Here is a 24,211-nt window from a genome sequence, read left to right on the forward strand (position 1 = left end):
TAATCTGAGTGTTTATAATTTAACATTTAACAGAAGATAAAACGTTGAAGGCAAAAGATATAAAATAACCATACTGTCCCATTTGCATGCTTAAAACTATCCCATGCAATTCAGCAAGTAAAGCTAGGATTTCATCATGTGTAAAACCACATTTTAAATATTCTTCAATGTGTTCATAATCCATTTGACAGGTAATCTCTTCTGGCTTTGTGATTAAAAACCATTAAATATCAAAATACATAATATTAGTAGTAATATTTCTCATTATCAAGATATGATGTTATAATAATTAAATATGAAATCATAAATATGAGCTGCTAAGTCATGAGATATTGAGCATCTCAAAATTATGACTTAGCATCACATAAGTACGACTTTGTATCTCATTATGATGGCATATCTCATAATTTTGACTTTGTGTATGTTTTTTTTAATATACATTTTCACACTCATTGTTTCTTTCCCAAAAACGTTTTGGTACTTCCCCAGCAAACTCACAACTTCCACACAATGTTGTATGTTGTGGTCGTGTTTGTGCCAACATTGAGAGAGAGAGAGAGAGAGAGAGAGAGAGATAGAGAGAGAGAGAGAGAGAGAGAGAGAGAAAGAGAGAGGGGCGCAGCGCCCCCCCCAGGCACGGGGGACCACCTCCTCTCTATTCTCCGGTTAAACTTGTTTGCTGAGTCCCCCTCTGTCTGTGAGAGCCGCCATATTGTCAGAGCCGAAGAGCACAGAGGTAATGTACACTGTCGACTTGAAATGTTAATATATCGTTGAAGCGGGACACGTGTGACGTGTAAAAGACAGCTCCGTCTGTGCGTTAGTGAAGAAAACGTCGCTTTGTGATTCAGTCCCGTTTACTGAACATTTAACACTGCCGTGTGGCTAAGGCTAAGAGGCTAGAGCACGTAGCTCTACGTGCTGAATGTTTTTGAACTTCGGAACAAAAAACAGATACTAACATTCACGGTAATATATGAGCCAAAATATAAGTGTATTCTGTGAGCTTAGTAGTTCTATTAAGTGGCTGTAAGCACAGTCGCCTGTACTTGGTATAACTTGGTCATTGTTTACTGGTTTGGTGGGCAGACTTGAGAGTCTGGTCACTTGTTGGCAGCCGAGCTGAAAGAGTGGCAGAGACACAACTAATGTTATTTTCATTATTAAATGGTTGTATACTCCGCTAATTCTTCTCCTCCAGCAGAGGAGTATTAACGCCCGTGTTTCTGTGTACCGTCCCCACCTTACCTTATAACCTGAATAGTGACTACCAGAGTATAGTTAGCTCGCTAAGCCCTTTTACCTCTGCTAACATTGACTGTAGAAGAAGAGCCCGACTGCCCCCTCAACAGAATCGTGAGAAACTGATTCCCTCTGGACTGTGAAAAACTGCAAAATGCTACAATTATAAGAGCACAAGAATGACTAGAAATCAAGACATTGGTACCTCAATTATATTACATTCTACAGGTGTCTTTTTTAAATGACGCTATATAAATTTACAACATATTTAAAATCTAAGCCAATAAGCGTTCAAATATATTCTGTGAAAAAAAATCATTCAGTATGTCAAGTATTTGTGGAATATTGTCAAAATCCTGAAGGCATCAGCCTACACCCTGCTTCGCAAATGCACTCCATAAACATTTAACATGTTATTACTCTATATGGAGTATTATGGGAGTTGGGGCTGGTACTGATATGATATATTTTTCATGTACATGTGTGTTGATGCCAAAACAATCTTGAGACAAACTTTTCTGTAATTTTGAAATGGAAACCTCAATGTTGCTGTCACATAACTCCAGGGTCCTGGGGTTGTGGGTTCGGGCCCTGCTCCGGGTGACTGTCTGTGAGGAGCTATTTGCTCCCTTTGTCTGCATGGGTTTTCTCTGGGTGCTCCCACAGTCTAAAAACACATCGGTAGGTGGATCAGCTATTCAAACTGTTCATAGCTTTGGGTGTGTGAGCGTGTGTCATCCTGTAAAGGACCAGTGCCCACTCCAGGGTGTGTTCCTGCCTTGTGTCCAGTTCCTGCCTTGGCTCCAGACCTACCGCGACCCTGAACTGGATAAGCAGTGACAGACAATGAATGAACAAAGTGGAAACTAGATCTATGTGGATCCACTGCATTGTAGAGAAATATATGATTTCATCACCGTAGGGTCATATACTGAGTAGTGTTAAGTCTTTCAAATAGTAACTTCAGATAATGGGCCATGACAGTTAGTTGATTTCTAATATTAGTCATGCTCAAATATTTAGGGTTTTTTTTTTGTCTTTTTTTTTCAGCTTTGAGATTTTACTTAGACATGTTTTCTCTAAGCTTGTCTTCTTACTTACATATATTGTTCATCTATTGCTTTTTCCTATTGTTTGCCAAATTGGGTGGCAAACAATAACAGCAAAGCTAAACATACCATGACAAGGATGTATGCACAGTTCTGTAGTTTTATTGAATAATATGTAGTTGACTCATAGTTCCCTATACATAAAGATTCCTTAAAAATAAAACAACTGATATTTGGGTATTCACACAAGGCTATTTTAGAGTAGTGTGTATTAGACTTTTAACGTGTGAGATCATTCTTGTTCCATTAATGCTTCACTCTGTCTGAAATGTAATACTACTGAACATAGTCCAGAGTTCCCTGTATAGCCTGGCAACCAAACAACATTTCAATATAGTGTAATGCTATGTCACTCCATAAGTTACATGCTCCAGACAGTTTATCCTAAATGAATACTGACTCACTAACTGACATGTATCATTATATGGTAGATAAATGTTAGATGGTGATTTTTCCTGTATGAAAAACTACCAATGAATCATTTGGCACAAGGCAGGAACACACACTGGAGGGGGCGCCAGTCCTTCACACGGCAACACGAACACTTTTTGAGTCACCAATCCACCTAGTAACATGTGTTTTTGGACTGCGGGAGGAAACCTGAGCACCCAGAGGAACCCCACGTAGACACAGGGACACACCAAACTTCTCACAGACAGTCACCAGGAGCTGGACTGAACCCACAACCACCAGGTCCCTGGAGCTGTGTGACAGCGACACTACGACACTACCTGCTGTGCCACCCTGTACGTGGTGCAGTACGTAGGAAATAGGGAATGCAATGGGATGAGGCTGGAATTTCCTGGCTACTACTATTGTATTATACTCTTAAAATTTGAAAGAAATCCATTAAAACAAGCAACAAACCATACACAATAATACATCTTACAACTGCTGTGATTTTTGGTAGTGGTACCAGAGTCCACAAGAAAAGAAAAGCAAAAACCTGTGGCTGAGTTCATAGATATGAAAAAGTTATGTGGTACCACTGTGAAACATTTTAAGGATCTAGCAAACTGTCCCAGGTTTTTGGCCTTGGCAAAGCAGCTTGCTTAATTGCATGTGGATATCAAAAATACATTTCACCTACGCTTGTTTTAAGTGTAGATACAGTCTGTCTCTGACAACTTCCAAATGTTGTTCATGTAATCAGATTGTAATACAATCTCTAGGGATTCAGGTATACCACTTTTTACCTTCCAATACAATATTTCATGTTCAAGTATCTGCCGATACCAACTCTTAATCTTAATTACTAAATAGGTGTCTATAAATCCAGATATTGCTATATTTACGGATTTTATTTTGGTAAAGCAGTGTTCTGTATCGCTAATAACATATTAGAAGCTTGAATGAACAACATTTACTTAACTGCACATAAAAATGTTTTACGTTTCAGAGCCACGTTCCACAATGCAGTAACAAATACAAATAGGAAGACATAGTCTAGCCTGACTGAACAGCTATTTTATACTGTCATGAGGATGTTTGACTGCGAAATGCACTTTAAGGACTGCTGCTGACCTGTGTTAGCGTGCTTCTTTGTGGTTGCTTGAATGAAGTCAGTGTTCTTTGGCATGCCTTAAGCTGGGTTTACACTACACAACTTTTAGCCTGATTCTAAACATTTTTGCCTCGAAACGTTTGATCAAACTTAGACTTTATTTTTTATTTATTTATTTTTTTTGTACCCGACTTTGGACATAATCGCGTAGTGTAAACTCTCCACCAACTCAAGGCTGAATGTGTCCCTTCAACAACCAATGAGAAAAGAGAACAGAAAGTAAACACAGGCACGTTCAGTGGTGCTCTACAGCGGGGGATGAGTAAAACTATGAAAAACTACACTATATTACATAGTGCTGGATGTACATGTCCCCAGATAACGAGTATTACCTGTAGGAGAACATAGTGAGTCACAAGACATGCTGTTACAGCCTTTATTCCAACTGTATACTAATTTTCTATTCCACCTTAAATGACATAACATTGGTGCATGCTCCAGCTAGTGCGATTTCTAGACCATTTAAGGTCAAACGTAGTCGCAACTATGTGCTATTCTCCTAATCTCCAGCTCCTGTTGTAGTGTGAAGAGACAGTGCTGTCCGAGATTTCATATCCACGACCCATTTTTTACATGATTTTTTCTTTGTGAATCTGTACAAACAGCAGCGTAAACAATAACCACAGAGATTTGTATGTCCGTGTTTATCTGTGTCTCCTAGGAAACGCGAGTTGTGTGTTTGGATGGGGAGTTTGGGGTTTTGTAGTGTGTTAAAATGGACAAAAACAGTCATGAAGTGGGATATACCCAGTCTATTTACAATCAGCTCTGACTTAAATTCGAGCTGCAACTAGCCGCGTGCATGTGCATCAGTATCTGCTTCATGGGGTGTGTCCCGAAAAGTGCCCTGTGGACTACATGTAGGGAGTGAGTAGTGAGTCATTTCAAACACACCGATGGTATCGGTGCTCTCTGTAGCCAATACTGATACTGTGCAGATACAAATATGGTATCGGAATCGGTGCAACACTAGCAATTACACTGAGGTGTTTACACTGGGCTTTTTATGTTTTCACATGAAATTCAAATGGGAACCAGTCACCAAAAATGCTTGTGGATATAAGGTGTAAACAGGCTCATTCATAAGTCGTTATGTGTTCTCAGTAACCTGTATGTATTTGTTCAGCTTTAATACACCTTTGTAATGCTTTGTTTGGTTAATTGATAAAGAACTTGTAAAAGGTAAATATGCTAAGTTGTTTTATGTAAATTGCCCTTAAACCAGTTAAGATAAATCTATTTTAATGCTAATCTTTCTGTTCAAGCTTCTTCATGTGCCAGATATTTTCTGTTGTGCAGTTTGCACAAAAAATAGTTCTAACTGATGTTATTTGTCCCATGGCCTTAGTTTTCCTTTTATCAGATTCTCTCTAATGACCTAAAGTTTTGTGACAATATTGAGAGCAGGTATTCTAGTTCTTTGATGAAGCTCCAAAATCTTATCACCGTGTAGCTCTGTCATCTATTATTAATGTTCTTGCCTTTACCATTCTTTGTCAAGGCCCAGATCATCACCATATCAGTTTCACACAGCAAAGCAGCCTACAGAAGACACTGGTCTTTTGTGGTTCTTTGATTTTTTTTTAGTGCATGACATATCAAGGTTTTTTGAAAATACAATGTATCCTGTAATTAATTGATATATAATTTGGTGTACGTGTCTTTATATTTTATGCAATTTATATAACTTTTTGTCCAGTCCTCTTGTAGTGTTACCTCACATATGACAGTGGTCCTTTCAGATCCAGGCAGACAAAGCGTTGTTTCTCTTGAGCTGGCACAGGTCTTGTGACTTGCACTTTTTGTGCAGAGCATGTGATATCAAATTTTGCTGTGGTTCTTGAACAACACTGTTCATCCTCCAAGGTAGATGGAAGCTGAGGCCCAAGAATTTCTGGAATGAAACTTCAGACCAGTATAAGTTGGCAAAACAAAACTTTCTATTGTATTTGGCATTACACTCCTGTGAATACTGTTTAACATCATTATAATCTTGTGTTTATCTGGTTAGCATTCTTAATAACAGTTTTGTTATTTGTTTATATTTGCTGTTTGAGACAATTTGAGTTCAGCTATTTTACTTACTACTAGTTTTAATCAAGCACTTTAACATTGAGTATGATGTCATATGAATATAATGTTCATGAACATAATATTGTACTGTTTGTTTGACCATATGGTGTATTTAAAATACTACAATGATTAAACAAGATTAATAATTTGGATACTTCTAAAGACTGTATTATGTGTGGTCACAGTAAATCATAATCTTTATACACCAAAAAGAAAAGAGGACTGTAAAATTAATGAAGACGACTAGGGATGCAATTAACTTTAATTTTTTACAATCAACTGATCAGTTGAGTTTACAATAAAAAAATAGAAATAAATAAACATAAAATCTGTACTTAGGTTAAAAATGCAAATTACCTTTCCTAATGGAATTATCTTATCTCTCTCTCTCTCTCTCTCCTTAAGCTGTGAAATATAGGCATGACATGGTATGAACAGTAAATATCATGATAAACCACTGGGTTGGGGTCTGTGAATATTCATGTACGAAAGTCCATTCAATTCAGTGAGATTCTCCACAACATTTTACATACACCACTTCCAGGCAAATAAATGTCTCCACAATAATTCCAATTTTTTTGCTGCTGTTGCTAGAATACTGCTGAACCAAAATTGAGGACAGTTTACACTGCTGATTTCCAGCCCTCTGAATTTTGCTAGGTGACGCAAAATGTGAAGACCCAATCGGACTGTGGGCTTTATAGTTCTCAGGGTTTTGTGTTTTTGTTTGTTTGTTTTTTGTTATTTTAACATTTAAAAAAAAATTGTCACACACACGAAGACCAAAAAAGAGCTTAAGGTGCCAGTGGTTCTATAAACCAATAATAAGGCATTCAGGCATGAATGTATGTACACACATGATTTTTAGGGCTTCAGAACTTAATATACATAATATACAATTAATATGTAAATATTCTGTGGTGGTAGTGGGATGCAGAGCTGAGTGCGTTTTTTTTTTGGCGAGGCTGAATATGGGTGGAGTGGAGCTTTCCTTTATCAAGAGCCTACATTTTTCCAAAAAGTACAAGAAATTAAAAATTAATGCTTACCAGTGAACAAATGGGCAAATATTAGGGTCCAGCCGTATAACATTTTGCTCTCTGTTGCCCCATAGCATTAATTTAGGAGACAAACAAAACCAACTGCAAACAAATCAAATAAATAGCTGTAAAATCATGTTTACCTCAAGGATATAAAAAAGGCATTCTGGGGTCTAACATCACCCAGATTCAGTTGAATTATCCAGTCTTTTTATGTGTTTGGTCTCAGAAGTGTATATGTCAGCTTGCATAGTTTTATACAGACAAAACCAAATATCATTTTTGTATTTGATTGCCTTTTGTGACTAAAACAGGCACAGGAATTCACAGATTGATATGCTGTCCTATAGACTCATATCCATTTTAAATTTCTAGTGTTAGTCCTCAGATTTTAAAACAACAACTCACTTGAAAGTTGAAAGGTAAACATTTAAGAGCAGATACAGACTGTTGAATCTTAACACTTCTCTGCTATTACCCCTAGCACTACCAGTGTCACCAGCAGTAATGTTAGTACAAGCCACAGCTCTGCTGACTGATCTATCAAAACAGCTGCACAAATGGTCAATTATGATATTCTTTGCCAACTATTTTTTATAATTGATTGGTTATTGAATTTGTCAGTTAGTTGTTGCTTCTTGTTAATTGGCTTTACACATGGTTAACCATAAAACTGTTACACCCTAACAAGAGTCAGCACTGAAATGTTGACATTTCACCTGAAGTGTCAGCTTGAACAAATATTCCTTGCTCCACTTCCACTTAGATTAAAACCTTCTCACATCTGGCCTGAGGTTCAGTGAAATTTCAATCCAATTTAATAGATATTTAGGAGCTGGTCTGGTCTTTAAAATACAGTCAGGCTCTGTGTTGTTGTCCCAGCACATACATTTGTTGTGAAATCTACATGCATACTAGGACATAGGTTTTATACATGCAGATGCTAAACCAGATTCACAGTTTGATGATGTCTGATCTTTGTTTTTAACATGAAACATCTCTCTTTTTCTCAGGCCTGACTAAAGCAGCAGCAAACGCTTATCATGTCTGGCCCAGTCACCAGCAGATCCCGAGTTTATCCAGATGTAAACACACAGAGACCCAGGGAGTATTGGGACTATGAGTCTCATGTGGTGGAGTGGGGGTGAGCTTATATTGATAACTAAAGATTTCAGTGGGTTGAAAGTACTGTTATAGAATTAATCAAAAAGACCACAATATGGACAATATGTAACGGGCTTATGAGCATACAGCAGTGATTCTCATATGTCAGTTTTATATAAGAAGCCCAAAGTTCTGTGGTCACTGTCTTAAAAAAGGTTTTAAAGCTATGGTGATATGATTTATTGGGGCCAATACAAAATGCTAATTGCATTTTTTATTACCTTGTTTTGCTTAAGGAATTGTTATGTTGTAGTATTGTAGCAATGTTTGGAATAAGTTCTTCTTTGTATTTTTACTTTAGGAATCAGGATGACTACCAGCTGGTGCGAAAGTTGGGTCGTGGCAAGTACAGTGAAGTGTTTGAAGCCATTAACATCACAAACAATGAGAAAGTAGTTGTTAAAATTCTCAAGGTGAGGATATTTGAGTGCTTGACTCTGTTATGGGGATTTGAGTTTAAATTTAACAGTTTAATGACAAACCTAACCATAAATAAAACTTTGAAGCTATTAAATAGTTGTATTTTCTGGATGAATGGATATGTGGTTGAATGCATATCTACATGGCTGAATGGTTCACAGCAATGCCGTAGAAAGCCTTGGAGAAATCATAGTACAACTTGGTGTTTAATTTCTGTTTATTGGAACACAATCTACCTGAAGAGTAAACTAAACCTCTTGCATTACATGCCATCCCATACTCATTTTCCGAATCACTGACAAGCGACTTTTCCAGATCAGCTTGTTTGTATTATGGACTGCATTGTTAAAAAAAAAAAAAGTGATGTAACAAAATACTATTGGCTAGAGTCCCAATTAAGAGGCGGGACTAATGAATTCCCTTTTTTCCCCTCTTTCAGCTCTAAATAGTTCCAAGATATATTTGATAACATTTTCTGAACTCAGAGGCTTCTTTCATGCTGTGTGATAAATACTTTTGAAGATTAGCCACATTTTCTCTTAATGTAGCCAGGGTATAATTTTGAACTTCCCCCTATTGGAGACAGGATGTGGTGGGCGCAACACAGACTGTACTGAAACTCAGTCAGATAAAACATCCAGTGTCCCTTTGCTGGAACTTGCTGGAATTAAAAAATATTGGACTTAGCATCTGTCTTTTTTACTCTTTTTCCCTACAGCCAGTAAAGAAGAAGAAAATCAAGCGAGAAATAAAAATATTAGAGAATCTGCGAGGTGGTCCAAACATCATCACACTTTTAGACATCGTCAAGGATCCAGTGGTTAGTAGCCTGTTCTTTAAGAAAATGTACAAAATGGATTTCATACTTTTGTTTTTGAATGAGAAAGGGTTGAGAAATGTGGCTGACAAATTAGTTCATGTAATTTGTAGATTTTACTTGGTATAACTTTTGTATACATACAACAGAGGAGTGTTTCATTTTGAGAATAACTGGCTTTTATTCTCTTCCTTTCTCAAGTCTCGAACACCTGCTCTTGTTTTTGAACATGTAAACAACACAGATTTCAAGGTATATCTTATCTATATACAGCGTAATCCAAAAAATGGCACTTTCCTAATGTTCATAAAACTTTTTCCTATGTATTTCTCTCAGCAATTGTATCAAACGCTATCAGATTTTGACATCCGATTCTACATGTATGAGATATTAAAGGTAAGATTTGTTTTTCATTGCATATTAATCTGAATGAATGTTAATGAATTAAAATAACATGTTGCATAATTTGCTTGATTTGTCTTGTGAACTGAGAGTTTTGTCATTCAGAATTCAGTTTTATAGATATTTCTTTTATAGTCTCTGCAAACAATGCATTTGGTTTAATTTGGTTGGTTAAACCAGTGCATTTTGTTTTTTTAAACTTTCATTTACCTTGACAGACAACTTTGTGGAACAATTTTTTCTTGTAGTGAGTTGGTGTTATTGCATATTAAAGCAGTAGTATGCTTTTGACTGAATGTATGTTCAAGCAGAAAATTAAAAACACTTCTAGTTAATGTCAGTTTTTCAACAGAGTGCATGACTGTCTATGCCGCTGTCATTTGTGATTTGTGTTTATATTTGTTGTTAGCTTTCCTTGGTCCAGACCAAACAAGAAATTAATAGATAATTTAATTTTAGCACTGGTTTGCTTAGTGTTCACACAGATAAATATATATGTTATGTATTTATCTGACACATGTAAGCCAGTCATCAGGTCAATTTGCCACTAAGACTTTAAAGGACTTACTGGGGTTGTGTATATCTGGTGGTATTTTTACCAACTGGAAAAACAGCAAGAGATGGTAAAATGAATACATGTTTCAAAACAGCAACAGTCATTCCTCCACTGCACAAAGTAAAGAATGTATGCTGCTGTTTTCAAAGCATCCTCTCGTGGCTTGTTTGTTTAGTTAAATTTAGATTCAGTCAGACTTGTATTGTGCTTGTACTTCAGGTGAATGGCACCAGAATTAATTTAGAAATGGACTGAAACACACCACCTTAGGCGGTCTCTGTCTGCTTATTTGGTGAACACCAGAGTCTGAAAGTAAGCAACCAGACTTTCTCTAAAGCAGTTGCAACAGGATTCGTTTTAATCAAGCTAAACTTGACAAGTATGAACACACTCTTACATACCCTGGGCATTTGTTAATGTTGTACCCTGTATAGTAAGGAATAGTAGGTAGCTATGTTCAAAGCATCTACAATTAAAAACAGACTGGCAGCTTATCATTAACAGAAACAAAAGTATTGATCTTAAGCCAGAGTTTAATGACTTCAAAACAAATCCACAAATGTAGTCTCCTTTAAAATACAGTATTAATAATCCATAATAGTAACATATTTATAATGTGTTTGGACTTTAAATGTCATGTGGTGTACCCAAGGGTTTAGTTTTCTCTACTTCATAACAAGCATAAAATATTTTTAGTAGTAAGCTGATGCCCTGGTAGTTGGCTTGTAAATTTCCAGTTCCACCTTAAATTGTGAAGCAATTGCATGCTGTCACCAAATGCTACTGACAAAGTTAAGGTGAAACAGAAAGGTTTTAAGAAATGGCATCTTCTATCACTGCAGAGTTACCTACTGATGACATGTTAGGCTATTGAAGGGTTGTCCTATTTTGTAGAAAAAGATTTTATCAGCTACAGTAGAGGTCTTCAAATCCAGGACTTGGATACAGCTTCCCAGATGGAATTTTAAAATGCCTAACTGTTATGACACTATACCTGCAACTGCTAACGCATCTTACTGGCCAGGTATAGCATCGTTCCGGCCAGCCTGGAACATGGATCAGAGGTTGAGATTAGAGGACCTCTGCACTACACCTTAAAATCAATAATAATACGCTTATGTGGCACCTTTCATAACTCTCTGCAGTTGTATTATTTGCTTTACTGAAAAAGCACATATGAAGAATTTATCTGTTTTTCTGTGCTGCATCCCAGCAAAACATTTGTTTGTGCATGAGCATTGAGCTGTACTACCTGGAAAACATTAAAGTACATTTCAAAATTAATTTAAGAAAAATCTACACTCCTCTGACCTTGGCTTGCATTATTTTGATCTAAAATATTCTGGGTCCACTTGTTCCACTTGTTCTGGGTCCTGTCGGGGGCCTGAGGGAGCTACATGGGGTTAAGCTACATGTTGGCACATAAGGAAATGTGTTTAAGCCTGAGGGTTTTATACAAGTGGACAGAAGAGGGCACAGTTGCTCACCCTCATTCAAATTTATTTAGGTGCAGCAGCTAAAAACAGCCTAGCGACCCCATATCAGTTACTCTGCACACAGCCCCGTGCACAAAGAAATGGATTGTTAGCTATTTCACTGTTTTTCAAGACCTGTTTATTTACTTTTTTTGCCCTAACTCTTCATGCTAAATTATTTATACAGTATTTGATACTAGAGATGGGACCCGATCCAGTCCTATTTCCAAATCAGGTCTGTTATAGTTGTCAATCACTTAAGTGAATATTGGACAGACAGAGCTGATCCACATTCCAGTCCACCTCCTACTATGAACCCCCAGAAGCTTCAGTCTGCCAGTCCCTGTAAATGCATGTTTTTTCTGTGTACTGGCCTTCACATGAAAACAATGCTCTATAAGTCAGAGATTTTTTGAAAACTCTGACTGCTGTGGAAGGGGCCTGAGTGACAAGATTATGCCCATTATCTGCCATACAGAAAATATATAGCACTAGCATGACAATAATAATGTGATTAAATGTGTTGGCTTAGATGTTTACCTCAAGATTCCATTGTTACTAATGTTACTTTATAACGATTTTAACCACACAATAGTGTGTCCGAGTTGATGTATAGGAGAATGTAATGTGTAGGATTGTAACAGATAAATTCCTTTGGAATGCATTAAAATAAAATACATGGTGTGTATATTGTATGCTCTTCTAATTACAACTGCTTTGTGGTCCATTTTTCTTGCGATGTAGAAAAGACAAAACCAAAAAAATAATCATAATACTAAAGTAGAAAGTTTTATATTGGAATCAGAACTGGAAAAATGTGTGAATTGGCTCATCATTTGATGCGTTGTTTATAAATGTGTTAATGGTTTTCTGGAAGTCAAGATGGGAAGATTTATTGCACTCACAACTGTCTTTTGTTATCCACCTTATTTTGAAACATGGAAGTAAATAGTGGCTCTTATTTATTTTTGCTGGAACTGCAGAAGAGGCATTTTCACTGACTACCTAACTGACTGACTGCCTTCCTGTTTCCATATTCTGAAACCCGCACTGCTGAATTTGTCTTATTTCATGTGAGTGTGTGTCTTTGCCTGAAATATTGTAAAGGGAAGTGGTGGGGAGACATTTTGTGGCATTAGTGTGTTCATAAACTCCATATAGATGTGAACAGCCAAATTAAACTTGATGTGCTTTAACCTGTTACATTGAATAAATAAGTAATTGCAATTCTTAAAATCAGCTAAATGTTCATGGTTGTCTATGTTCTTTGGTGGTAGATCATCTAGTAATTATTTTTAAATACAGTGAACAAGAAAAACACTAATGCCGGTGTTATATATTATGAACAAAATTTTGTGCTCCTTTTTTCATTTCTGTATTATCATCCTGCCTAATTTAATTTTCTGTACGACACAATCACATAATAAAGGCCATATGTAAACAAAGACATTGATATGAAGCACCAAAGTGTCTCCAGATCCTCCAATGACAAGGGTATTTATTTTGGTTGTTCCTGTTTTTAAAATGCCAGAAACACCTATGTGACAATGGCTAGTGGCGGTCTGGCAAAACTAGGCTGGCTTAGTTTCTTTTTGCTTGATTTTTGTGTGAAACGTCCTGTTAACTACATGTGTTGTGTTGTCCTCAGCTAAAAAGCTGTGAGAGAGCTCTCAAATTCCATAAAAGACTGAAAAAGTCAGGGTATGTTTCATTCACAGAGTAGGAGTATGACGTTAATAAGGGGCCGTCAGAACATATGAAAAGTATTTACAGGTATTTTGGGTGTTTTTTATAATAGGTATTGTTAATATTTAATATAATATATATATTTAGTATAATATTATAATTTGGATATATATGTATATGTTATTTAATAATTGTTATTTATACATTATACATTATTAATTTTAATAATATCAATATTGGCACTCATTATTAATTAATTTGGCTTGTCAAAGCCAAATTACTGTTCTTCAAAATCTTTATTCTCTTTTATTATTATTTAATTATTTTTCTATTCGCAAAATGTTAAATGCTACTCCTCCAAGGGATTTCAAGATACAGCCAAGAAACTTCGCATGGTCATAAATCCTATGCCAACTCGGGTTGCTTTTGCTTTTTGGAGCGATCAGACTTGCAGAATTTCAGAGTGGAAATTTTACCATAGGAATACATATTTTAGGGTTAAATGTTTTATGATTGAGTTTTTAAGATAGCCTGTGCAATATAATGGCAGACTTTTTAATGTGGAATTTTTTGAAGGTAGCTTGCAAAATTTAATGAGAGACTTAAGGTGTGTGGGGTTTTTTTTTTGTTTGTTTGTTTTAAGCAGGAGATTTATAAGCAGTACATAAGCTAATGATGCTAACAGTATGTGACAAGCCACATTCAAAGTTTGTTCACAAACTTTCCCCCTCTAGTTGTTATTATTATAATTTTAACCCAGATATGGCCAGGCCAGAAGAGCGTTTGCACTTTCAGGATTTGAAGGGAGATTGTAGCAAAAAATAAAAACAACTCATCCAAGAGATGCTTTTCAGTTTGAGGCTGTCTCAAACTCTTTGTTTATTTTTTCTAAAATATATATATTTTTAAATTGCATCTGGAGTGTACAAAAAATTTCAGACCAGTGATGAGTTTGGTGAAAAACAGGAGTCGGTCTGTTATTTCCTTAGAGGAGGAAGGAGAAAAATACTCACACAGCTCTAGATGGAAATAAACCCGAAGCACTCCCAGGCATTTAATCTATTTGCAAATTAACTGAGAAAGTCAGCTTATCAAAATAAACAAAATTTCACGCATGCAGTGAGTGCCATGTCTGACTGCCATGTCTTCCCCTTAAACCCTTGTCTCGCGCTATAATCTCTTTGATTTTATTTCTGTTTAATGTACTTGTCAAAGAGTGTGATTTATAATTTATCTGCAACGTAAGAAATGTAAATAAGTTTCCCCTCTTCTTAGGCTTTGGACTACTGCCACAGTATGGGTATCATGCACAGAGACGTCAAACCACACAACGTAATGATCGATCATGAACACAGAAAGGTATTCACGTTTCCGCTGTTAATTCTCACTTGGTGGTGTAGTTAATGTCATACTCTGATCTTAACCACAGCACAGCCCTCTTGGCCTTTTCACACATGAAAATGCATATACAGTAGTAATTTACTGACAAAGGATTTAAGTGCAAACTCCAATCTTATGGCAATCTTTGGAAAATTGAAGCAGCTTTCATATAGGAAAAGACAAAGTTTCCAATAAGCTTCAGCAGTAGATATAGTTCAAGTATAAATTGCCGGTGTTTTAATTAAATGTATATATTAATATGAAAATTATAAAGTGAAAAATTTGTTTTCCCCATTTACCTGTAAACTGTAGTGAATATTGTTCTCGTAAGACAAAAACACCCCAATAGTAATGTCCCCCCCCCCTTTTTTTTTTATTGGCTCATATTAAGACAGAAACAACCCCAACCCTCTTGTCAGTGTCTCTCAGTAATACATGTGAGTTCGGTGATGTCACGCTGTGAGGGGAAAAAAAAAAAAACAATACAACCAAATAGGTAGCATCCATTGGTAGGAACATCACCATCACTGCTCCACAAGCTACCACTTAATCTTAGATAAAACTTTGACATCGACAGTTTTTTTTTTCCTTTTTAATGCTAGTTTTATACATGGGATAATCATGTTTATTTTGGTGTGTTTGACATAAAAATGGAAACCTAGAGCAATAATTTTCTTCACAAACTTTAAATGTTAAAATGGTCTTTTTCTGGCATGTGAGTCAAAACTGCCAATTTCAAGAGGAGAAGTTTTTATGCAGGTTTGAAAGAAGCAGAACTAAAAATATTTGTCAGATGTAGGATGCTGTTGTACCTCTCTGATAGCCTGATTCTGCTCTGATTTGTTTATCAGCTTCGTTTGATAGACTGGGGCTTGGCAGAATTCTACCACCCAAGCCAGGAGTACAATGTCAGGGTGGCCTCTCGATACTTCAAAGGACCTGAGCTGCTGGTGGACTACCAGGTTAGTGACTGTTGTTTGGTTAGTGCAAGTTGTTTATCATATTTACATTTGTGTGTTATAGTTCAAATGCAATGTCCAGCTCACCCTTGAGTCCACCAATCCAAGGAAGGTTAGAACCACTTCAAAAGACCACAGAGTAATTTTACTACGTGCCCTTTAAGTCTGATTAAAACCATAGGTAATCTCTGCTGTACCTTAGTGAATTTTGTTGTGTTTGACAGGTCTCTCTGGTCATTCAGCAAAGGTTAAATGTCAAGGTTTAATTCTCTGTCCCTGGTGCCCTTGCTTAGGACCACTAATGAGCCACTAATCTGATGGTTTGTGGAGGAAGATATGGTTTCTGAATATATGTACTTAAACAATCTTAGACAAATGGTTCAATCTGTTCAGCAGTGTTAGAGGAAAGTAGCTAGGGCTGGGCAAGTAATTGAAAATGTTTCGAAATCAGCAATCATACGTAATCATACCTATATCAATTATATACATTCATTCATTCATTATCTGTAACCGCTTATCCAATTCAGGGTCGCGTTAGGTCAAGAGCCTACCTGGAATCTCAATTATATACAGTTTTCTTTTAATTCTGTTCATCCTTTTGTTAATTCTGTTAGTGTCATACTGCACATGTAGTTATGTGATTCTGCCTTATTCAGTCTGCCACATGGAGGAAACCTAAACAAAGGTGCACACTCAGCAACTCACAAAGCTTTTACCAAAACAATTTGCTGTGTCTGTTGTTCAGACATGTTTTGATTTTAGTGAAGACTGAACATATACTGTTTCAGCAACCAAAGGTAATCCAGGGCTGATAGTATTTTGGTGCTCCAACCGCTTATTGTAGTGTTTTGTGCTCTCCTTGCTCGCAAAAACCTCTGATCCTACTAATCAGTCCATTATCAAGCCTTTACTGAGCTATTGTTTGTGTGTTTAAGAATGAAAACACAATGTGCAGGACAGGAGCTGCTTCACGACAAGGCTTTGAAATATCCGTGCTACTGTACCCAGATAGTTTGAAATATCAGGAAAATTTGCAAGAATTCTTCAAAGGATGAAAGAGCTTTCACATAAAAGGAGCCTTTACAGACCCAGTTCCAGAGATGAGTGGGTGTAACAAACTCAATCCTATCCAGTTTTGTGGTCAGTTTTTGTTAGAACTAAATTTCTAGACTGACAAATTAGAATATTTAAGTGGTTTAACATTTGTCTGTAGTACCCTAATATGGTCTCTATTCCTTTTCTTTCTTACAGATGTATGACTACAGTTTAGACATGTGGAGTTTAGGCTGCATGTTGGCCAGTATGATCTTTAGGAAAGAGCCCTTCTTTCATGGACATGACAACTATGATCAGGTTTGTGAACCACAGAGAATATTTATCTGTTTTGTAATCTCAACTTTAAGAGCATGTTACTGATTAATCATGCAATTATTTGCAATTGATTTTTTGTGAAGCACTTTGTAGTTTTACTTGGAAAAGGACGGTATATGTAAAGGTTTAAATTTAGGTTTACAATCAGGTAATATAATAACCACTTCATTAAGCATGCAAATACCTCAATCATCCAATTTGCTTGTTAGGACTCCTACAATTGCTTGGGGAATTGTGACTGTTTGACCTAATGGTGGCACCAGAGTGCAACTTTACACGTTTTGTACTTTATACTTGGGCATGCTTATTGCTATATGCCAAATGTAATATATAATGGATTGTATATTTTTTGCAACTATTATCAAATTGTGGTTGTGTACTGTGCTGTAAGCAAACCCAACACAAAAATTAAAGTCCCAAGAAAAATGGGAATGGCTTACATATTCTTAGCAAAGTAACAGGCTAGTTTCCTTGGTTGAACTTTTGACATTGCAGTCCTTTGTAATGCTCTGTTGCTGTGATTGACATTTGCCCCTTGGTGCTTCATATAAGTATTGTTTTTACAGCTTGTACGGATTGCAAAAGTACTGGGGACAGAAGACTTGTATGACTACATTGACAAATACAACATAGAGCTTGATCCACGGTTCAATGACATCTTGGGCAGGTACGAAGTCCTTATAGCTGAAATAAAACTAAGTATATATTCATCATTAAAATATTGAATATATACTGAGTTTTAGTTGCCATGTTAAAAGACCAATAATTTATATTCTTGGTTTTGATTGTGCATTCATAGACTAAACAAATGTAGGACCTTTTATTAAATAGAAGTGCCTGTTTAAAATCTCAGAGACTAATTCAGTTCACTGTTGGAGCAGGGAATGTTTAAAGGAATACTATGCATCACAATATTTTTTGAAGCTTTAATTTTAAAGTAAACATTATGTAGTGTTCCTTTAAATAATAACACAATAATGGCATATAATCAAACCAACATCTGCAGTGTCAGGCTTGCTGAAACAATTCTGGGAAGGGTATTTCATTCTGGACCTGAATATGTTGGGCTTTTTAGTTCCACTCTTAATGTTTAAGAATAGCAATAGATTTTGGACAATTTCAGTTTGGGGATGACCCCTTTCTGTTCCAACGTGACTGCACACAGTGCACAAAGCCAGTTTTCTGCAAAGAGTCCTGAACTCAACCACCTTTGGGATGAATTAGAATGGAGACTGCGAGACAGTCCTTCTCATCCAACATCAATGTCTTGCCTCACAAATGGAAGAATAGTCAAAGATTCACATAAACACTCTCCTAATCATATTAAACCCTATGGATTAAGAATGGACTGTCACTCAAGTTCATTTCTGTGTGAATGCAGACAAGTAAATACTTTTGGCAGTATGGTGTATTTTTGTCCTCATAATTTAGACTCCTTAATGACCCCCTTTATATCTTCTAATGCTCTTTATAGGCATTAGCAAAGTACGTTTGCTGAGTTCTTTTTTACACTGACATAATTTTTATTACTTGTAGTGTTTGTGGTTGATTATTAGCTTATATTTTTTTCTTCATGATTGGATTTTCAGTGTTTGCGCCCAAAGTAATGAGGAGGACCTGTTGAAGAATTTTTCAGATGAGATCCTGTGGTTATGTATGTGTGGGCATTTCTAATAGTTCTGATGATATTTGTTGTCTTTACACCTCACTCCTCATGCTCCAGACATTCCCGGAAAAGGTGGGAGAGGTTTGTACACAGTGAGAACCAGCACTTAGTCAGTACTGATGCCCTGGATTTTCTGGACAAACTCCTGCGTTATGACCACCAAGCCCGCCTTACAGCCCGGGAGGCCATGGAGCACCCGTACTTCTGTGAGTTTCACTTGGTGTGCTGAACCAAGTGTTTTAATGATTTCTAAACATTAGACATTTGAGCTGTATATTAAGAATAGTAATCATTTCCTATGTTTTTTTTATTTATTTATTTTTATAATTTATATAGATAGATTTATTTTTATTACGTATATATATATATATATATATATATATATATATATATTTTTTTTTTTTTTTTTTTTTTTTTTAAGGCTAAAATCTATAATGCTTTGAACTGTGGAGTTAATGGGTGTTATACGTGTAATGGGTTTAACTCTCTTTTAAGATCCCATAGTGAAAGATCAGACCAGGATGGGTTCTACATCAGGGCTTTCCACTGGCTCCACTCCTGTCAGCACCTCCAGCATGATGACTGGTAAAGTTCTCATTTTTCATTTTCAATAGTGTTTAATTGCATATAAACAAAACATACTGTTGTTGGAGGTTATGCAGGTTTGAAAATCACTTGTGTAACTTACTGATTTGAATTTCTTTTGAATTTAAGTGGCAGTTTGATTCCTATGGAAGCCCGTTTCCACCAGGTAGGAGAAAAACCTGCCTGTTTGTGTTTTTTTTTTTTTTTTTTTTTTTTTTTTTTTCCTTTTTCTCTTCCCCACCTTGTGTTAGAGGATTTTGTCTAAAAATTTGACACTTTTTCTATAAAACAATGATTTCAATTTTTTTTTTCTTTTATTAAGTAGTTACTTTTTTCCAAATTTAGGTTAGTACATTCATATAACCCCTTTCTATGTTTAATTTAAAATATATATTTCATTGTTTACTGTGTGTAGTGGTGTGTGTGTGTGTGTGTGTGTATTTTCCTGTTGTCCTTTCGGATAAAACACTTAATATTAATGCATTAGTCAGTTAAATTGCCATATGCTTTGGTGTGTATATTCACTATAGGCCGGCAGAGAAAGGTAATGTGTACAATAATTATGACATTTTGTGTATCAATGCAGAATTTTTCAGGTGAAAACTGAGTTGCATCTAAAAATGTCAAAACATTTACTTTAGGAATTTCTTTTAGGTGATCTGTATAACTCTATGAAAATGTTATTTGATTTTTGTTTACTTTAATATTTTAACTTAAGTCAGAATTTTGGGAAAGTCAGTTTTTTTTTCCTTACACCTGGCAGAAATGGGCTTTCAGAGATTCCCTATTAATATCATATTTAAGGCCATTAGACAGCTAATGAGACATGAATGAAGTAATAAATTATGCACACTGGACAAGAGATTTTTATATTTATATATATATATATATATATATATATATATATATATATATATATATATATATATATATATATATATATATATATATATATATATATATAACTTTTTTTTTTTTTTGCCAGCTGGTTGAATTTTTTAAAAAGTGTAAATAGTAGACATGTTGGACAACAGAGCATCTTGATGAAGATTTTTTTTTTCAGTGGCGATATAGGGTACATGTCATTCTGGAAAGGAGAAGCATGGAGAGTTTCATTATCACTTACAAAAGCTGAAACTTTATAATGAGCATTTTCATGTATGTTTTCAGATGTCAGTAACCCAGTTAGAATCTAAGTAAGAGGTGTCCATGTACATTTGGACATATTGTGGATATATTTATTTAGTTACTTGCTTAGGTCAAATAGTACTCCGTTTTGACACAGAAATACAGTAAAACATTTTGCTGGTTGTTGCTATGTCAGTGCCAGAGACAAAGATACTTGGTTAGTGAGTTTGTTGTCAGTGCAATTTGACAAAAAATGAATAAAGGTAGAATAAAATAACCTTGCATTCATGTGTTTGAATTCATTTACTGACATCTAAATAAAATGTTCAATGTGTCCTGACAATTAAACTGATCTGAGGTCAAATGAACATGACATATTGAATGATTTCTGACATCTGGCAAATCATTTTCTTCTAGGAGGCATCACGTCCATGTCTTCATCGCAGCCCTTGGCCAACATGGCTGCTTCTCCAGTCATCTCTTCGCCCAGCACTCTGGCCACACAGATCCCAGCTGCCGCTGGCGCACAGCCCTGATCTTGATCCGCTCGCTCGTCCGTCTCTAGGCTTCATTTTTACATTGGGTGTAAAAAATGGAGGGGAGACTTTATTAGGTTTCTTATTTTTGTTTGTTTCTTTTCATTATAAATATATATATTGAGGATTGGGCACATGCAAGACTGAAGTTAATATCACCCCTGTGTCTGACAAAAAAATGCATTCTTTTATGATGGTGTCTAGAGAAGCAACTACAATGTAGAAATTAACAGAAAAAATGGATAATAAAATTTATTTTATATGTCCTTAAAAATGACTTATTTTCTCTTATTTTAAGAAGTTTCTTATTTCTTATATATATATATATATATATATATATATATATATATATATATATATATATATATATATATATATATATATATATATATATATATATATACACACATACGTGCACAGACACGATTTAGACTTTAGAAAAACAAAATTCTCTTGTCTCTGTCCTTTAACAAGTATGTTTTGTCTTATTTTGTATGAGCAGCTAAATTAGACAGTGAGTGATTAAGCCTAGTCCTTGTCTTTGAATTGTGATTTTTCATGGAAAGGTGGGTGTAGTCCAGGATTGGGCCCGTTCCCTGCCTAGGAAACCAGCCCATCATCTGTCTATTACCATATATTTATCTATTGTGCTGGCTAAACCTTTTTGTCAAGAGGTGAAACGGACATAGACAAATAACAGCAACCCATGGCACTGTTAATCGTGGCAGCGTGTGTAAATCCGATTCTGGTGATACCTTTGATACTTTAAAGTTCTCTGCGCTTAGAAAAAATGGGTCTTGTCATTCAGTGGTTCCCAGACCTGGTCCTAGAGTTCTGCTTTGCTGCATGTTTAGGGTGACCAACGCACTTAGATGATGGCGTTGTTGTAGGTGAGCAAAAGGGGCGCGCCGGGATCAAGTGTTCAAGGGGTCGGAACTCAGCAGAAATGGGACACAGCCGCGCGCACCTTGCGCTTATACTGTATTACTTTCAACCGAGCTCCACTCCACATCAGTGTTTAACTGGAGCCCCGAACAGAAATGTGTTGAAAAGTGTTAAGGTAATTTATCATAGTCTCTTCTTCGTATTTGGAGGCGTTTCTGTGTCACACGAGCCTTTCACTTTCTGCTCTATATTTTACTAAACAAAGTCGTCACTTCTGTCCCTATAACGACACAAATACACGGACACAGACACTTTCTGACGAGTTCATCCAGTTACATCTGCGCAGTTTTTCTGTTTAGCATATAACTTTAGAATAAAACAGGCCAACTCATTAAATCCGGAACAGGGGAGAGACTGAATTATAGATATCACTAACAGCACGTTTTATCAGCCAGACCTTATACAATAAGAAATATAAGTATTTTCACATAATGTCTGGACCCCGGCGATGCTCTGATAATTTATCATATACTTCTGGTTGGTAAAATGTAGTGCTTGCTTTTAGTAACGTTTAAAAAAAACACAGTTAAAAGGTAAACTCGTCCGTTTCTCTCATGATCTTGAGTTTTCTGGTGTAAAAAGCCGCTTTAATACAGTTTTGAAGTTTGGTATGAACAGAAAATAACAGGCTTTCAATGATGATAAACTGTCAAGAAATGACAAAAATATTATTTTATTATTTTTGCTTAGGGCCAAATGTCGAATGGAAGGGGATATGTCCAAAAAGGCATTTGTTGTTTATCTTGTTAAAGAGTATCTGTTTATGTATTACACTTCAGCAGCATTGTTGGAATCATTTGTGCTGCCAACCTGCCCCATGTGTTCTCGTTTTTGAAAGCTCAAATAGGGACACCCGAATATTTTTAGGTGTGATTTCTACTCCTAAAAGTCCTCATCCAACAAACTACCTCTGAGTCAGTTAATTAACAAATCTTTTCTGAGCTGAAATGGTGTATTCAAGCAGGGAAACCGAAACATGCAGGACAGTAATTTAGCTTATTTAGTACCATTGCGAACACATGGTGGAGAGCATTTTCACATTGGAATTACGGCCTGTTATTCTGTTCTTGCTGTGACCTGCATTCATTTATGACCTTTCAGAGTAAAAGCCAGGGCTCGTCCGGGATTTGAACCCGGGACCTCTCGCACCCAAAGCGAGAATCATACCCCTAGACCAACGAGCCGCCACGTCAGTCGTGCGTGTGTTTCACAACTTGTGAGTACAGTGGCCTGTTGCTATTCACAGTTACTGTCATTTGAGCGCCGTCTGCCGGTCATTACGGGCAAAGGTCTGTCACTTTGGCCGGTGGCTGTGGGCTGACAAATCACTTATAGGGACGGAGTAGGAACTCAAGCAAACAAACGACAAAAGCTAAATGTTGCAAAATAATATAAAGCAGCAGTGGTTAAACCATGACAAAAAAAAATGCAGATACCTAAAATATGTAAGACCTTCTATAATCGACTTACAGAGGGAAAAAAAATTAAATATTCGGGTATACCCAGATAGCAAGGTGATGTTGATACCACGTTATGGTTGAGGTTTAAAGTTCTATAAAAATGCAATGCTGGATCAACGTTGGAGTTATGACGAAATGTTGCCGACCCCAACGTCGGCAGCAATGGCATGGAATAAAAATTGAGTTATAGGTGAGCGGAATATCAAAAACCGACAACGCGCGAGCTCCCTCTACTCTCAGCTCCTCCTTCTCAAACCGACCGTTAGAGCTCACTGCGGCCTCTAAGGTAAGAACATAAATTTAATATTTATTTCAAATTTCCAGTGTTCGAAGACCTACCTGTAATATGTAGATTTTTAAATAATATTTTTTTAAAGCACTGCCTAAATTATTTACATTAATGTACTGTGGCAAAATGCCTGCGTTTGACCGGGTATTTCATGTTAGCTAGAAAAACAGTTAACGTTAGCTAACTAGCTAGCTATCTTGAGCTTTTAATTGATACCTTTTAGTGCTCACTTAACGTTAGGGTATTTTAATGTATTAATGAGTAATGTTACTTTTCCAGTCATAAGAATTAGCTAGATAACGTGGTTACTGTGGCCCTGTCCCAATTCCAGCCCTAGGGTCTTT

At 36.2% G+C, this 24,211-nt stretch overlaps 1 protein-coding gene and 1 non-coding gene across 4 annotated transcripts; one reads left to right on the forward strand and one right to left on the reverse strand.

The window, feature by feature from the left end:
* The first annotated feature begins 607 nt into the window (after nucleotides 1-607).
* On the forward strand, nucleotides 608-21,410 carry zgc:86598 (STKc_CK2_alpha domain-containing protein). Of its 3 annotated transcripts, XM_066674076.1 has the most exons (14): nucleotides 608-736; nucleotides 8,042-8,172; nucleotides 8,494-8,605; nucleotides 9,331-9,432; nucleotides 9,631-9,681; nucleotides 9,766-9,825; nucleotides 14,824-14,907; nucleotides 15,780-15,890; nucleotides 17,139-17,240; nucleotides 17,825-17,925; nucleotides 18,982-19,130; nucleotides 19,420-19,509; nucleotides 19,639-19,675; nucleotides 21,055-21,166. In XM_066674076.1, the coding sequence occupies exons 2-13, from the start codon at nucleotides 8,072-8,074 to the stop codon at nucleotides 19,647-19,649; spliced, it is 1,074 nt and encodes a 357-aa protein (XP_066530173.1). In that variant the 5' UTR covers nucleotides 608-736; nucleotides 8,042-8,071; the 3' UTR covers nucleotides 19,650-19,675; nucleotides 21,055-21,166. The 3 variants fall into 3 exon arrangements, with proteins under 3 accessions (XP_066530173.1, XP_066530171.1, XP_066530172.1); XM_066674074.1 differs by lacking the exon at nucleotides 19,639-19,675 and having other exon boundaries at nucleotides 21,055-21,410; XM_066674075.1 differs by lacking the exons at nucleotides 608-736; nucleotides 19,639-19,675 and adding an exon at nucleotides 949-969 and having other exon boundaries at nucleotides 21,055-21,410.
* A 1,820-nt stretch (nucleotides 21,411-23,230) lies between these two features.
* Nucleotides 23,231-23,302, reverse strand: trnap-ugg (transfer RNA proline (anticodon UGG)). Its single transcript has one exon. It is a non-coding gene; the product is annotated as a tRNA-Pro (tRNA).
* Nucleotides 23,303-24,211: the final 909 nt, after the last annotated feature.

The sequence above is a fragment of the Hoplias malabaricus genome, chromosome 6, assembly GCF_029633855.1.
Source record: "Hoplias malabaricus isolate fHopMal1 chromosome 6, fHopMal1.hap1, whole genome shotgun sequence".
Taxonomy (NCBI): domain Eukaryota; kingdom Metazoa; phylum Chordata; class Actinopteri; order Characiformes; family Erythrinidae; genus Hoplias; species Hoplias malabaricus.